This window comes from Rhinatrema bivittatum, chromosome 2 (genome assembly GCF_901001135.1).
Source record: "Rhinatrema bivittatum chromosome 2, aRhiBiv1.1, whole genome shotgun sequence".
NCBI classification, from domain to species: domain Eukaryota; kingdom Metazoa; phylum Chordata; class Amphibia; order Gymnophiona; family Rhinatrematidae; genus Rhinatrema; species Rhinatrema bivittatum.
Window position 1 is genome coordinate 216,862,631 of NC_042616.1, and position 16,198 is coordinate 216,878,828.

The 16,198-nt window shown below is 40.9% G+C and overlaps 1 protein-coding gene across 3 annotated transcripts in view; it reads right to left on the reverse strand.

Annotated features, from left to right (window-relative positions):
- Positions 1–16,198, reverse strand: part of SKAP2 (src kinase associated phosphoprotein 2) — a 525,725-nt gene that overhangs the window by 77,312 nt on the left and 432,215 nt on the right. For all 3 annotated transcript variants that reach the window (XM_029589160.1, XM_029589159.1, XM_029589161.1), the window contains exon 10: positions 14,009–14,086. In XM_029589160.1, coding sequence (XP_029445020.1) covers positions 14,009–14,086 — 78 coding nt within the window. The remainder of the gene's footprint in view (positions 1–14,008; positions 14,087–16,198) is intronic.

Genomic DNA, 16,198 nt, shown 5'->3' on the forward strand with positions numbered 1-16,198 from the left:
AGAGAGAGCGGCAACAAAACCCCCAAGGTGTGGCATCAGGGGTAGGCTAGCAAGGCAGAATGTGGGGTATGGCAAACAGCAGAGAGGCATAAAAATCTCCAAGGCATAAAATGAGGGTTAACTTCCAGCAGGAGAGGACTGGAAGGCTCATCCACATACTTATCCCAGGAGCCCCAGCAGAGAACTCCAGAGGAAACTATGAGCCATCCAGGCTTCTGCTCTTATAATTTCAGCCTCCACACGCCTGCACACTTCGAGCAGGAGAGGACCGGAAGGCTCATCTGTATTCTTCTCTCAGAAGCCCCGGCCAGAGGACATGAAGGTATGAACAGATACCTTCAATGGAGACAACTCTTAGGTGAGCAACCAAAATAGCCATGGCTCTTACTTGATGAGGCTTGAAAAAGTCTTTAATCTGAAGGTCAGCCAATGTATAATGCAGGATACAGTCTGCTCGCCATAAGAACATAAGAACATGCCATACTGGGTCAGACCAAGGGTCCATCAAGCTCAGCATCCTGTTTCCAACAGTGGCCAATCCAGGCCATAAGAACCTGGCAAGTACCCAAAAACTAAGTCTATTCCATGTTACTGTTGCTAGTAATAGCAGTGGCTATTTTCTAAGTCAACTTAATTAATAGCAGGTAATGGACTTCTCCTCCAAGAACTTATCCAATCCTTTTTAAAACACAGCTACACTAACTGCACTAACCACATCCTCTGGCAACAAATTCCAGAGTTTAATTGTGTGTTGAGTGAAAAAGAACTTTCTCCGATTAGTTTTAAATGTTTTATTTATTTTTCTATACAGACATTCGATAAGACATATCACATCGGTTTACATAGTAACTTGAGGGATAATTTGACAACAGTAACAACAGGGTCCAATCATCTTTACATTACAACAATAACAAAGCCTTATTATCTTATGAGTATAAAAGAAACAATTATCTATACTTTACTGCAATAACAAAGTCTTATTATCTAACTTCATGGAGTGCCCCCTAGGTCTTTCTATTACCCGAAAGAGTAAATAACCAATTCACATCTACATGTTCTAGACCTCTCATGATTTTAAACACCTCTATCATATCCCCCCCCCTCAGCGGTTTCTTCTCCAAGCTGAAAAGTCCTAACCTCTTTAGTCTTTCCTCATAGGGGAGCTGTTCCATTCCCCTTATCATTTTAGTCGCTCTTCTCTGTATCTTCTCCATTGCAACTATATCTTTTTTGAGATGCGGTGACCAGAATTTACACAGCATTCAAGGTGTGGTCTCACCATGGAGCAATACAGAGGCATTATGACATTTTCCATTTTATTCACCATTCCCTTTCTAATAATTCCCAACATTCTGTTTGATTTTTTGACTGCCACAGCACACTGAACCGATGATTTCAATGTGTTATCCACTATGACACCTAGATCTCTTTCTTGGGTGGTAGCACCTAATATGGAACCTAGCATTGTGTAATTATAGCATGGGTTATTTTTCCCTATATGCATCACCTTGCACTTATCCACATTAAATTTCATCTGCCATTTTGATGCCCAATTTTCCAGTCTCTCAATGTCTTCCTGCAATTTATCACAATCTGCTTGTGATTTAACTACTCTGAACAATTTTGTATCATTTGAAAATTTGATTACTTCACTCGTATTACTTTCCAGATCATTTATAAATGTATTGAAAAGTAAGGGTCCCAATACAGATCCCTGAGGCACTCCACTGCCTACTCCCTTCCACTGAGAAAATTGTCCATTTAATCCTACTTTCTGTTTCCTGTCTTTTAGCCAGTTTGTAATCCACGAAAGGACATCGCCACCGAACCCATGACATTTTACTTTTCCTAGAAGCCTCTCATGAGGAACTTTGTCAAACGCCTTCTGAAAATCCAAGTATACTATATCTACCGGTTCACCTTTATCCACATGTTTATTAACTCCTTCAAAAAAGTGAAGCAGATTTGTGAGGCAAGACTTGCCTTGGGTAAGGCCATGCTGACTTAGTTCCATTAAACAATGTCTTTCTATATGTTCTGTGATTTTGATATTTAGAACACTTTCCTCTATTTTCCTGGCACTGAAGTCAGGCTAACCGGTCTGTAGTTTCCCGGATCACCCCTGGAGCCCTTTTTAAATATTGGGGTTACATTAGCTATCCTCCAGTCTTCAGTTACAATGGATGATTGTAATGATAGATTACAAATTTTTACTAATAGGTCTGAAATTTCATTTTTGAGTTCCTTCAGAACTCTGGGGTGTATACCATCCGAACCAGGTGATTTAATACTCTTCAGTTTGTCAATCAGGTCTACCACATCTTCTAGGTTCACCGTGATTTGATTCAGTCCATCTGAATCATTACCCATGAAAACCTTCTCCGGTACGGGTACCTTCCCAACATTCTCTTCAGTAAACGCTGAAGCAAAGAAATCATTTAATCTTTCCATGATGGCCTTATCTTCTCTAAGTGCCCCTTTAACCCCTCGATCATCTAACGGCCCAACTGACTCCCTCACAGGCTTTCTGCTTCGGATATATTTTAAAAAGTTTTTACTGTGAGTTTTTGCCTCTACAACCAACTTCTTTTCAAATTCTCTCTTAGCCTGTTTTATCAATGTCTTACATTTAACTTGCCAACGCTTATGCATTATCCTATTTTCTTCTGTTGGATCCTTCTTCCAATTTTTGAATGAAGATCTTTTGGCTAAAATAGCTTCTTTCACCTCCCCTTTTAACCATGCTGGTAATCGTTTTGCTTCTTTCCACCTTTCTTAATGTGTGGAATACATCTGGACTGTGTTTCTAGGATGGTATTTTATTTTTTAACAATGACCATGCTTCTTGCACACTTTTTACCTTTGTAGCTGCTCCTTTTAGTTTTTTTTCTATTTTTCTCATTTTATCAAAGTTTCCCTTTTTGAAAGTTTAGCATGAAAGCCGTGGATTTGCTTACTTCCCCCTTCCAGTCATGAATTGAAATTTGATCATATTATGATCACTATTGCCAAGTGGCCCCACCACCGTTACCCTCTCTCACCAAATCCTGTGCTCCACTGAGAATTAGATCTAGAATTGCTCCCTCTCTTTTCGGTTCCTGAACCAATTGCTCCATAAAAATGTCATTTATTCCATCCAGGAACTTTATATCTCTAGCATGTACCGATGATACATTTACCCAGTCAATATTGGGGTAATTGAAATCTCCCATTATTGCCACACTACCAATTTGGTTAGCTTCCCTAATTTCTCTTAGCATTTCACTGTCCGTCTCACCATCTTGACCAGGTGGATGGTAGAATACTCCTATCACTATAGTCTTCCCTTACACACAAGGGATTTCTACCCATAAAGATTCAATTGTGCATTCAGTCTCATGCAGGATATTTATCCTGTTGAACTCTATGCCATCCCGGACATAAAGCGCTACACCGCCTCCCGGGTGCTCCTCTCTGTCAAAGAGTCTAACTTCAGTTAGTCAGCCAGAGTGACTCACTGCTCTCTTGATTAACAAATGTTGGTACCTAATCAAACGAAATCACACTACCTTAAGAGCTTTCCAAGGTGAGTAACTTAACTGAACTTCTCAACCTTTTTATTTAGGTATACACTGCTCCTAGCTTATTTCAAGCTTCTGGCTACTTTTTTCTTTTTTAATATACAAACACTAACTACTGCTTACTAGCTGCCTTACAGACTATTAAAAATAAACACACTAAATACTGCTTACTAGCTGCCTTATTGACTGACTATTTAAAAATACAAACAGTCTAACTTCTGTTTATTTGCTGCCTTACTGACTATTAAAAGCACAAACACACACACACACTAAATAATATTTCCAAATAGTTAGCTTCGCCCTAATACTTTTAAAAAAGAAAATGTCCCAAGCAAAAACTTACTGATTCCTTTTAGCCACCAGCAAGGTGATCCTCTCCTCTCAGTGCCAGTTGGACAAAGTATGTTTGTTAACTGCCACGCCAGTCGTTGGGATCGTAGCACACAAACAATTGAGAAGTCTGATGATATATTAAGTTCTCCTCAGTTAACAGGCTAAGGATCTCTTAAAGTCCAATGAATGGAGGGCCTTCTCTCCTTTGTGAGCATTTGGTCAGAAAAGAAAGCAGGAAAACAACTCGATACGAGTGAAAACACTTTAGGTAGAAATTTAGGATGGGTGCAAAGTACCACTCTGTTATGAAAGAACTGCAGATACGGAGAGTATAAGACTAATGCTTGTAGTTTGTTGACTCTTCTAGCCGAAGTGATAGCATGAAAGAACACCACCTTCCACATCACAACACCTTTAAAGAGGCTGATTCCATCAGCTTGTAGGGAGGCTACATCAGTTGTGCTAAGATGACATTGAAGTCCCATGGCACAGGATATTTCACAACTGGAGGCTTTGAATGCCACAAACCCTTCATGAATTTTAATGCTAAACAATGAAGGGAGATCAGTTTTCCTTCCATTTGAGGGTGGTAAGTGGCAATGGCACTAAGTTGCACTTTCAATGATGATGTACTGAGTTCTGATGAGGAGAGGAAGAACAAGTACTTAAGCAGGTCCTTGGGATTACAGGCAAAAGGATCCAAAGAGCCTGCCTGGCACCAATAAGAAAAACATTTCTTTGTACATCCATATGCCCATCTGGTGAATGGCTTTCTGGCCAAAATCATGATATCCTCAATTTCCCTGGACAGCAACGAGGAAACTACCGAGCATGTGATATCCATGCTGCCAAGTTGAGAAAGAAGAGGCTTGGGTGACATAGAAAACCCTCATGTTGGCTCGTAGAGGAATCAGAGGTTGGTCTGATGGCTTGATGAAGTAGGAGGACCACACCTATATAAGGTGATGAGGATTAGGTTCCCTGTCCTTAAGCAACTTCTAAACCATCCTCGCCAATAGTAGAAGCAGTGGAATGGCATATAGACGATCTGCATCTCACTGCAGCAAAAAAGCATCCACCATGAATCTGAATTTGCTTTGAAGAAAGGAACAACTTTTTTTTTTTTTTACTTTCCTGTTGCTTTCTGATGTGAACAAGTCAATTGACAGTTGATCCCAAAGGTCAAACAGGCTGTTTAACACTCCTTGATCCAGAGACCACTCGTGTGGTTGAAAACCTGTACTGAAACAGTTTGCCAATGTGCTGGAGATGCTGGGAAAGTAGATTGCCTGAGGAGAGGCCCCCATGACTGCCAGTCCACTTTCAAATTCTTTGAGATTCCTAGCAGAAGGTCTAAGACTTTGCCCGCTTGCTTGTTTACATGAACATTGCTAGTTGATTGTCAATTTGCGTTAGAATTCTCTTTCTCTGAAGGAAATGAACACTCAATGCACATTGGATGGCTTGCAGCTTTAAGAAGTTGATCTGAAACAGAAATATTGCCAACCATCTTTCCCAAGTTCGGGAGAAATCTGTAATATGCACACCAACCTCTGGTGGATGCATCTGTCACCAGCATTACCTCATCAGATACCTCAACTTGAAAAGGAGTAGTCACCTCTAGGATCAATGGTTTCAGACACCAATGAAGGGATATTTTCATTTCCAGAGTTACACTTATAGAATGCTACATGGGTTGATGCAACTGATTCTACTGAGAACAGAGATTCCACTGAAAAGCTCTGATGTTCAGGCAAGTCTTGTGGTCCATATGCACTGCCACCACCATGTGACTCAAGACAAACTAGATTGTCCAGGCTGTAACTTGATTTTGCTGCAGCAAATCCTGGATCAATGCTCGAGGACAGATTGCTCTTTCCAATGGAAGGAATGTTCTTGCATTCAAACTCTAATGAACTTGATTCTCTATCTGGGAATGAAGTTTGATTTGGCAAAACTGACTATAAAGTATAGGGACTGAAGGAGCAGAATAGTTTTCTTCAAGGAGTCTAGTACCCTCATTTGAGATGGTCTTGTCACTAGCTAGTTGTATAAATAAGGGAAGCCATATCTCCCTGCAACACAGATTTACCACCACTACAGACTATCAGTTCATGAAGATTCTTGGATGTCACCAAGAGGCAAGACTTTCTTTTGGTAATGCATTCCCTCCACCATGAACCTGAGATATTTTCAGCGTGCAGGATGGATAGAAGGAAATGTGAGCATATGCATCCATCAGTCTCAGCTTGTTTGAAGGGCAGAATAGTGTTGAGGGCATTCATCCTGAACTGCTTCCCATAACAATCCCTTGTTCGGACTTTGTAAATCCATGATAGCTCTCAATTCTCTTGACTTCTTGAGGATGAGATATAGAACCTCTTGCCATGTTCCTCGGGAGCAACAGGTTCTATTACCTACTAAGGCATGACTTCACCTTGAGACAAAGTTGAGTTGAATGAGTTTGATCCAGATTGAAGGACAAACATTGGTGTAGTACTGGAAGCTGTAAAAAGTACAAATGGTAACCAGTCTACAGAAATCTTGAGGACCCAACAATTGTTGGTGATCTTCCTCCATTCTTCTAGGAATAGCTGGATCCTCTCTGCTATTGGAGTTAAGGTCTGAGATTCAAGTGTCAAAAACTAGGCTCTGGCTTAGGCTGAGACTGCTGCTGCTTCTTAGGTTGATGTTCTCATGTATGCATCATCTAGAAGGAAGATGTTGTGGCAGCCCATAGAGAGCAGGATACCAGCGAAATTGATGGAAGGGGCGTCTCCGAAAGAAGGGCCATTTAAAAGAGGCGTATGGACATCTAAAAGTGGAAAGTTAATTGGTGCTCATTAGGGGCTGAGTTGCATGCTGCTTTTTTATTTCTGGGTAATGTTTTTTGTCCCCAAAGAGATGGTCACCATAGCATGAAACATTGGCCAACTTGTTGTGTGGATATCTTTTCCACAGACTGCTAGACATTTGGTGTGGCTTAATGGCTGCTGCAGAAGATCAAACAGTTGTGTCAAAAGATTTGTACATTGATTGGATAAGGTACCTTTCACACTCTTCTGCGTCCAAGAGAGTCTGGCGATAATGTTTAAACTCCCTATCTAGAGACTACATAAGGAGCTTTAACTTGGTGATGCACTAGTAGTAAATGTCCATCGAAGGACAGGAAAATCCTGTGATGTGTAGGAAGTGTATAATTGAGATACGTGGTATTAAATATTGCAGGCTGAGCTTGGGTGTACTATGTGGTAGTAAAGAGGAGATTGTTCATTTCAGAGAAAGAGAGAGAGAGGGGTGGTGGTGGTAGAACTGGACAGTACAGCCAGAGAGAGGGGTGGAGCTCAATTTTTATATGTGGTAGTAGACAGTGAATTGGACAGAGAGAGACGGGGTGGAGCTGGAGAATGGAGCTGGAGAATGGAGCGCGGAGCAAAGCTGGAGAGTACATGGAAGGAGATTTGGAGCTCAATTTGCATACTGGTGATACAGGCATGAGGCTACTTTATTCTTTACTATAGCTAGATATGAAGTTGAAGGGCTACAATATTTGCTTTCAACATCAAACTCGAATACTTTCTCCCCAAAGTTGCAAGCAATTTTGGGTTCTTACCTGTGGGTATGTTGGAGGGTGGACTATCCCACATTTTCATTTGCAGGACCCAAAGAATTTGATGTACTGGTACCACTGCTGGCATGGAAGGGTTTTCCAGAACCTGAAGTAAGTTAAAAATCTCTGTGCATGGATCCTTATCCCTCGATGTTGACTCCAATGGACTTTCACAATTATCCAGAAATCTGGAGTAAGAGAGATCTGCTAGTGGAGACGGATGCTCCAGCAGCTCAGGTAAAGGATCTGAGGGAATCCCTGTAGATCCTGCCTCTGAATCAAATGTTGAAGGGATGCTAACTTAGGACCCTGATGAAGAAGAAAGCGATTGAGGTGGAGACTTCTTTCATCTCAGAGGAGAAACCTCTCGGAGGAGGTCTGAGTTGGCTGTGCCTTGAGCTTCATCTTCTGAATGTTGGCTGGATTCCTCCGCACATGGGGACAGTTTGCCTAACAGAGGTAGGCTAACGCTCACAGCTGGAAGTTCTGATAGGAGCTATCTTGGCATGGAAATGGAAGGGACCCCTCCTTGTGGGAATAAATCCCCCATCCAGGACAGGAGAGGCTGAAGAATACTCTCCATGTCATTGGCCACCAAAGAGGTAAAGACAGTCTTCACCAGTTCTGTGATGTGGTACATGAACAGCTGTGTTCTCTGGACTGGAGTTGGAGAAGAAGTATCTTACTCTGAGACCATTAATCTTGAGAGGCATGCACCAGACTCCAGGTGATGGCTTCCTCCTGGGCTACCTGCATTTGGCTTCTCATGGAGAGCAGGAGTACGATGGAGCAGATATGATCTTCTGTTTCCAGAAAGACCTGGGCTGAATGCTCTGAGCAGATGACACTGAGTCCTGGTGGGTCTAGGTTCCACTTAGAAGAGATTAGATGGTGATAAAGGCATCTTTTGAGCTAGGAATGGCACCTGCACCAATTGCACCATGAGCTTCTGTGTCAATGGTGCCAAGAATCTCTGTGCAAATGGTACTGAGGACTTATGCATCAATGGTGTTGCAAGTATCTGCACCGCTACTGCCGACCCCACCGATAGTGGCGAATGGTGCTTTTCCTTTGGCAGCAATGAACCCGAGAGGGAGAAGAGGCTCAGGAATACATCACAGTGTGTGTCTACTCCAGCCCTTGTCGCTTCTGGACCTTGCTCGACTCCAAAGCTATGACAGAACTAGAGTCTGGTATTGTACATAAGAACATAATAAATTGCCATACTGAGTCAGACCGAGGGTCCATCAAGCCCAGCATCCTGTTTCCAACAGTGGCCAATCCAGGCTACAAGTACCTGGCAAGTACCCAAAAACTAAGTATATCCGATACTGATGCAGTGCCACAGATCTGAGCCAGGTGTAAAGTTTAGTACACAGCACTGGAGTGTTGTTTTTGAGAACTAAAACTGAGGTCCAGAAAAAAATATCATTACTAATTTACAACTGACATGTCTACAAAATCCTCTAGATATATATTCCTGGAGTGCTGAACAGGATTTGTTGGTGCTTTCTACTAGTTAAAATTTGTTACGGTCCACTCTGGTTTTGGGACTAGTGCCACTGAGCTGCCAGGGATCAGAGGTTATTAGGCTCCACACAGACTCGTGAAGGAGGAAGCAACTATCCTGACTGTAAACAGAATACTGTATTCAATAAATCTGTTTGATTCACTCTTGAGCTTCAGTCTTGATGTTTGAAGCACATTATAACACTGTTGACAAAGATAACAGAACCCAAACCAAATTCCTCCAAATGCTGCCTACAAGCTCTACCTTCCCTGAGAAAACAAAATACAAAGGATTCTGTCATCTACAGGCCAGACAACTTGCAGTCCTGGAAAAGAACAAGGAGGGTACTGGTCCACCTTTGTGTCCTATTGCTGTTTTTTTTATTCCAGACACCAGAGGCCCAGTTAACTATTTCACAGATTGCTGTTATCTCCTCCAAAATTCCCTTGCATCCATTATGTATTTCCCTATCCTGTATCTATTGCATCAGCTGTGTTTTTGGCAGCAGTTTTGATACCCCTCTTCTAAGCAAGCAGGTAGTACATTACCTGTCTCTTCGATAGTGAACTAATTTCCTTCCACCACATTGTACCAGGTGCCAAATGTTTGAGCATTCCCAGTTTATAAATCTCCTATGATTGCGACTTCTAGTAGAATGGCTATAAAATATGTTTGTAGTGACACGAGAAAACAACAAGCAAAAAAAAGGACCATGCTCCTTGACTTTGCAGTAGATCTTCAAGACCTCACAAGATACAAGGGACAATAATCATTACAGCAAATCTAAGACAGCTCTGACAAATTATTTCAAGGTTCTTTAGAATGTAGAGTTTACAATGCAAGGAAATTTCCCAGTTGACAAAATGGCAATGAATGTAACACCAGTACACATTCATTATATGTTTATGTGCATCCGAAATCTCTGCCAATGTGGCATGTTCCAAACTTGGATTACCTCCAAGGGTTTAACCACTGTGGTCTCTTATCTAAGTGATGGCTAATGGTCCTGACACTCTACTCAGTTATTAGATATCTATCAAATTGTGATTAATCCAGATAGCTTATACTGTGAAATTTGAAAGGCTATTCTGCCTATTACAGTGGCATACTGCTATGTTTTAGGGGAAAAAAAAATCAAGTTACGTATAGATGAAACCACTCAACCACTTCCAGGAGTGAAACATTTTCCTCATCTAGAAACTCATAAAGGGAGAACTTGCAAAGCTAGAAGAGCTTTGTGCCCTTTGGACGCACACAGTCAATCTAGCTCATATCACATCGCCAGTTTATTGTAAAAACAAAATTTAGGCAGACGGTCTGGTTCCAAAAATAGATTGTCAAATGGAGCTCTGCCTCAATCCCTGCCATTTGTGTTAAGCTGTACTACGTGCAAACCTTGCTGGTCCACTGAACTTCACTCCTCTGATAGACCATTCTACAGGACAGCATCTCCTTGTCATTGTAGAAGGCTACTTATGCCTTTATGACATGGAATTTGTCATCACCATTTCTATCAGTGTGGTAATACCAAAGTTAGACAATATTTCCCTTTATAATGGATCCCAGATGTCAAATCAGATCATAGCCCCCGCCCCCCACTTCAGAGTATGCAACTTTCAAAATGGTAATAAGTAATAGTAGCTTGTGATTTATCTAATGTTTGGGTACTTGCCAGATTCTTGTGGTCTGGTTTGGCCTCTGTTGGAAACAGGATGCTGGGCTTGATGGACCCTTGGTCTGACCCAGTATGGCATATCTTAAGTTCACATTTGCTAAGCACCTGGGATTCAAACATCAGAAAAGCACGCTACACTGGCCTCAGGGCAACACTTCAGGAGAGCATTCAGGAAAATACTGCAAATTGCCATTGCAACTGGATTTAATGTTCAGCAGGAGTTATATAATATATATATTTCATAGCTCCACTGGTGCCAATGACCACTGCACTTTTTGGTCAACCAATACAAACAAAACTGACTTACTTTGTGAGGCGCTGTCATAACAAACAGATGCCCCGTTGTGGCAACATAACACCGCTGACAAACATAAAATGATAATTTATGCTGATCGTTCTAGATATGCTAAAACCTTATTTCTTAAAGTTGGGGAAAATATCCAAGTGAAGGATTTGATACCACAGAGAAAACTACTCACCTTATATTGCATCAACCCTAATAAAATCACCATAATAAACAGCACCATGATTATAGCTCCTGGACTGAGCAGTTGTGGTTGGCACAGCTCATCTGATCAGCTGCCACAGATATCAATCTACCCACCCAATCGAGACTATGATGTGGTGGCAGGTGAAGCTCATCCTGACAGCCGCTGAAGACAGCAGATCTGGAATTGGGGGAGGGGAGAATAGATTACCACAGTCAGCCCCCCCCCCCAATCTGACCTGCTACCTTTTTTTCTTACAAAGTGACTCCTGCTTGCATCCAAACACTTATTAAAGTATAACGCATGAACTGTGTCCTTAATAGGATTTGACTGGGCTGTACTGAGCAAATCACAGATCAATGTACACTTGGTGGTCATCATCATTATGGCTAAATCCAGCAATAATATATGAGTGTAATTTTCTATCATCACACACACAAGTTAGCTGGCAAAAATGCACATATGTTATACTAATTTTCAAAGTGGACTTGTGCACACAATTTTGCAGACAGAATATATACACATAGGGCCTGATTTTAAAAAGCATTTACACAAGTAAAACTGGGATTTACCACTGTTCAGTGCACTTAATGTAAATGGCTTTGAAAATTGCTACTATAGTACTTTACATTTACATGTGTAACTCCTTTGAAAATTCACCTGATACTTTTTAAAATCAAAATGTATGTGCTTAAGTTCCAGCCCTGCCCAGACTCCATCTCCTGAAAGACCATTCATTCCCAAACTTCGCTAAATCTAAGTGACCCACTTCGTCCCCACGCATCATCGAGACCAATCAGAACCAGCTACTTAGGCACCTTATATGCACCTCCAGCCAAGTCATCGCTCAAGAAACGAGCATTCTCGACCGCCAGTCCCTCCCACTGGAATGCCCTCCCCACGGACCTTCGGCTAGAAACTTGTAGTCGGACGTTCAAAAAGAAGCTCAAAACCTGGCTTTTCACAAAAGCCTTCACTTAACGGTCTCTCCCTCAGGGTCAGATTCACGCATTTCATAACCCAATATGCGAGATGTCTGTCGCCGTAACCATTTAATCTTATAAGTTAATCTCATTATTTCCCCGCTAGCTGTATGTTATAATGCATTCAAGCTTTTCAAGTCTGCTGTAAATCCAAGTTTGTTGATTGTTTATGTTTATTTATATTTTGTATATTTATACTTATAATAATTTAATTTTATTTTAAGTTGTTCGCTGCTTTATCTATAAGTTCATACGAAGTTAGCCCTGTTATCTGTACCCTCTTGTTTGATGTAATTTCCAACTTTGGTTCTATGTAAACCGACGTGATATGTACTAGTACAGGAACATCGGTATATAAAAGCCTTAAATAAATAAATAAATGCCTGTGCCCTATGCATGTAAAAGTATGTGCATACTGCGCATGTACATAATTTTACATGAGTATCGGTCACACAATTTTCTAAAGGGCCAATTCTGTGGGTAAATCACTACTTTATCCACACAAGTTAGTTTGAAAATTACCCTCCCTATGAATAAGTAATTGTTCAACTGAATTCCTGCAATTCACTGTAATCATTTTTTCTTATGTCTTCATGTTGGTGAGTCACAAGGTTGATACTGGATGACCCTGTCCTCACTTCCTTTCTGACAAAGGCAAGTCAGAAGCCTCTCCGCAACCTGCTTCTGCTTTCCTGAGTGGGTTCTGAAATCAGTCCTCTGTTTCCTGACCATAAGTGTCAGTAGGAAGAGCTCTGGAAAGCTACTTCCTGAGCATACTCTCCCAATCTACCCTTCCTCTGACAGCACAGGGAAGAGTGATGTATATAATATGTATTCCAGGCGAAGGTGATCCAGACAACATTTCCTTACAGGACACAGTTAAGACATAGCTGAGCTTGCCTCAGCTGACTGGGCATACAGAGGTGTAAATTCCTGATAAGAAGTAACTTGCTCATACTTTGTGTCAGTTAATTGCTGGTTTATTGAAAGCACCATGTCCTTGAGGCTGTGATACATCTTCTTGCTTGCATAGCTGGAAATGCCTTGAAGCCATGTCACGTGACTTTTATACATGCAGTTATTTTTCCAGTTTCACTAGTAATTAACACAAGGGCAGTCTGCCAAGCAGAAGCAGGGAGCTGAATATCCCTCATTGTCTTCCTAGATATTGGTGTCCTTTTCGAACGTGCATGCTGCTGTCACTGGACTCTGGCATTTCTTCTCTCAGTTTGTTTGCCTTCTGTGGTAATCATATGCAATGAAGATATGCATGGCCAACATTTAAACAGGCTGCAGATCAATTAGTGGTCTTAAGTTTATCTGATTTTTATCAAAGACGACAGAACTGTGGGTCGATTGTCAGAGCCTGTGTCAAGTTGACCTTTTCAGAAATGTCTACATTGCTAGTCCCACGGGTAACTTGTTGTCCCCTGTCAGTCTCTGAATGGCATAAGTCTGTTCTGCTCAAGCACAAAGTATACACAGATGTCTATATTACATTCTTATAGGTGTGACAGCAACTGCATGTTGTATCTATAAACTGTCCTTTAAGCAGTGACACTTGCTCAATGATGATAAGCTAATTTATGCAACTAAATCTCTTTTGTGCAGAAATGAAAGCTAATTGAGTCATTACAAAGAAACTCAGGAAGGAATACCTTGTATAAATTGGCTTACTTTATAAATCCTCCTCAAGTGGTTTTCATGCATTCTAAATGATGGTGAGTATATTTTCTGTCACAAAATATCCAAATCACATACACAACAAAAAATATTCAAGGAAGGTGGAAATTCTAGAAAACACATGCATCCATATGTTCAAAGAGCAGATACGGGGAGGTTTAATTACCTGAGACACCAGTATCACTACCTTGCCTTATTTTCTTGGTCTCTTCTTTATATCCAGTAGCTTTCTCATCATCATCCTCTGAAAACAAAAAATCCCAGGTTAATGCTGAAGGAATAATTTAATGGCAAGAATAGCAACACCAACACATATAGATTAGAAAGCAATTACTGGTTTCTAAGAGTCAACTTACTAAGTAACCATTTTTTCAAACCTTCACTAGTACTTGTGGCACAGAAAAAAAGTATTTTTTATATATTTAAAATACTCTACTTGCAATTAGTCAAAAAATTCTGTTACATTTCTCTGCGTCTTTCTGAATAGTAATTTCACTACGAAAACCACAAACGACAAAGTGAATCAGAGAAGTGATGCATTAGGAACTGTATTCCCTCCTGCTTGGAGGCCTATCGAGTTGGCTCCAAGTTGGTACTGATAAATTGTCCTCATAGGAAGCATTAAGTCCTGGTCATACTGCCAATTAGGGTCACTAGGGATGAACAGTGCATGTGTTGAGGAGAGGAAAAGGAAGTTGGGTGAAGAGAAAACAACGAGAAAATCTAATTTTGAAATGCAATTGGTCAGTATTACCAAGAATACCACAAAAGACATCACACTGAATACACAAAGAAATAGACTATGAAAAATGACTTGCTATTATAGTGATTGCCTTAAAAATGTCTTTGTTGGTTAATTTGGTAATAATAATACCTCTGTAGCTCTACATGATGATAGAAATGAGTAAACATAAGAATTAAGTCCCAAACTTGTCTACTTCTTTCATTTAAAAAAAGAGATTAAACACTTTTGATTGACTGTAGAGAGAAGCTTTATTACTAAATGATAAGCTGCCATTTTAAGACAAGGGTATTGAGGGATATTTATTATTCTAGAAGCATGCTCATGTTATTTAATTGTTATAGATGGGAAAAAGGGAAAGCACAGGAATGCTTTCAGGTGTCAAGCTCATATCTTGGGAGCCACAAAGTAGTAATTTTGAATAATCAGTGTAAACACTAAAGTGACAGAAGTAGATTTTAATCATTCAATCTCATTCTGGAGTAACACTTTACAAATATAATAAAAATACATTTAGTTTTAGCTCTGTTATTAAGTTTGATAAGTGCTTTTGTCCAGTGCATTCAGGATTTTTTGTTTTTAGTGAAGAAGAAATGTAAGCAGGTTAGATAACTGGGTGAATTTACTTGGTTATCTCTGGACATTCAGCTGCACTTGCCCAGCTAAAAGTGTGTCTAAATATCTGGCTAAATCAAGCAAGCCAAAATTTCACAGGCTACATTTAGTTTATTCGATTAGTGCTGACAATCAGCACTTGCTGGTTAGGTCTTAAAAAAAAAAAAAAAAGCTGATAACGTCCCTGTCCCTCCTCCCTCTCAGCACCTGATAACCTTTTTAAAAGGAACTCTGAGCCACAATCTCCCTCCCTCCCACATAAGGCAAAATTCAGGAGGGAGGATATACTGCCCCACCCCCACTCCTCATCCCCCCTCTATGTCACCCAAGGAAAAAGTCAGGCAGGGGGATTTGATAGTTGCCCTGAAAACCACCTCCCCCCAATTTGAAAAATATTAGTCCTGCCCTCCACTGTGCAACCTAACCCCTACCCACATCCTTTTCAAACATCCAAACTGAACTGCAGTAACTCCCAGTTGAGCAGGCAGGAGGGAAGAATAGGTTCTCCTGCTGGCTCAGCTGGGGGGCACCGCAGCTGAGTTTGGTAGTTCTTAAGGGATAGATGTCAGGGTGTAAATGGGGGAGGGATAAGAATTGTGAGGGTGATAGGCCCCTGCCTGACTGTTTCCTTGGGTAGGAGGTTCATGGGGTAGGTGTTCTTGGCCTACACACTTGACTTTTGCTTTGTGTCGCAGTGAGGGGGCATCATGGCTTAGTGTTCTTTTAAAAAGGGTTTATCTTGGTGCCGGGAAGGAGTGGGTATAGAGGATTGCAGCTTGGAGGGGTTTTTTTTTTTTTTTTATTCTTGTTATTAGCTCGGGAGAAATGTAGTTTTGTGGTGGTCAGATAGGATTAGGGTTGCTAGTGCAGGTCCTAGATTTGCTCAGCCAAAATGTATCTGGTTAGCACTGAACATCATGCTGAATAAATTCAAAGACTGCTCTGGGAATATCTCTAGCCAGCTATTTTTTGTGCATGCTGTGATTTTGCCTGGACAAA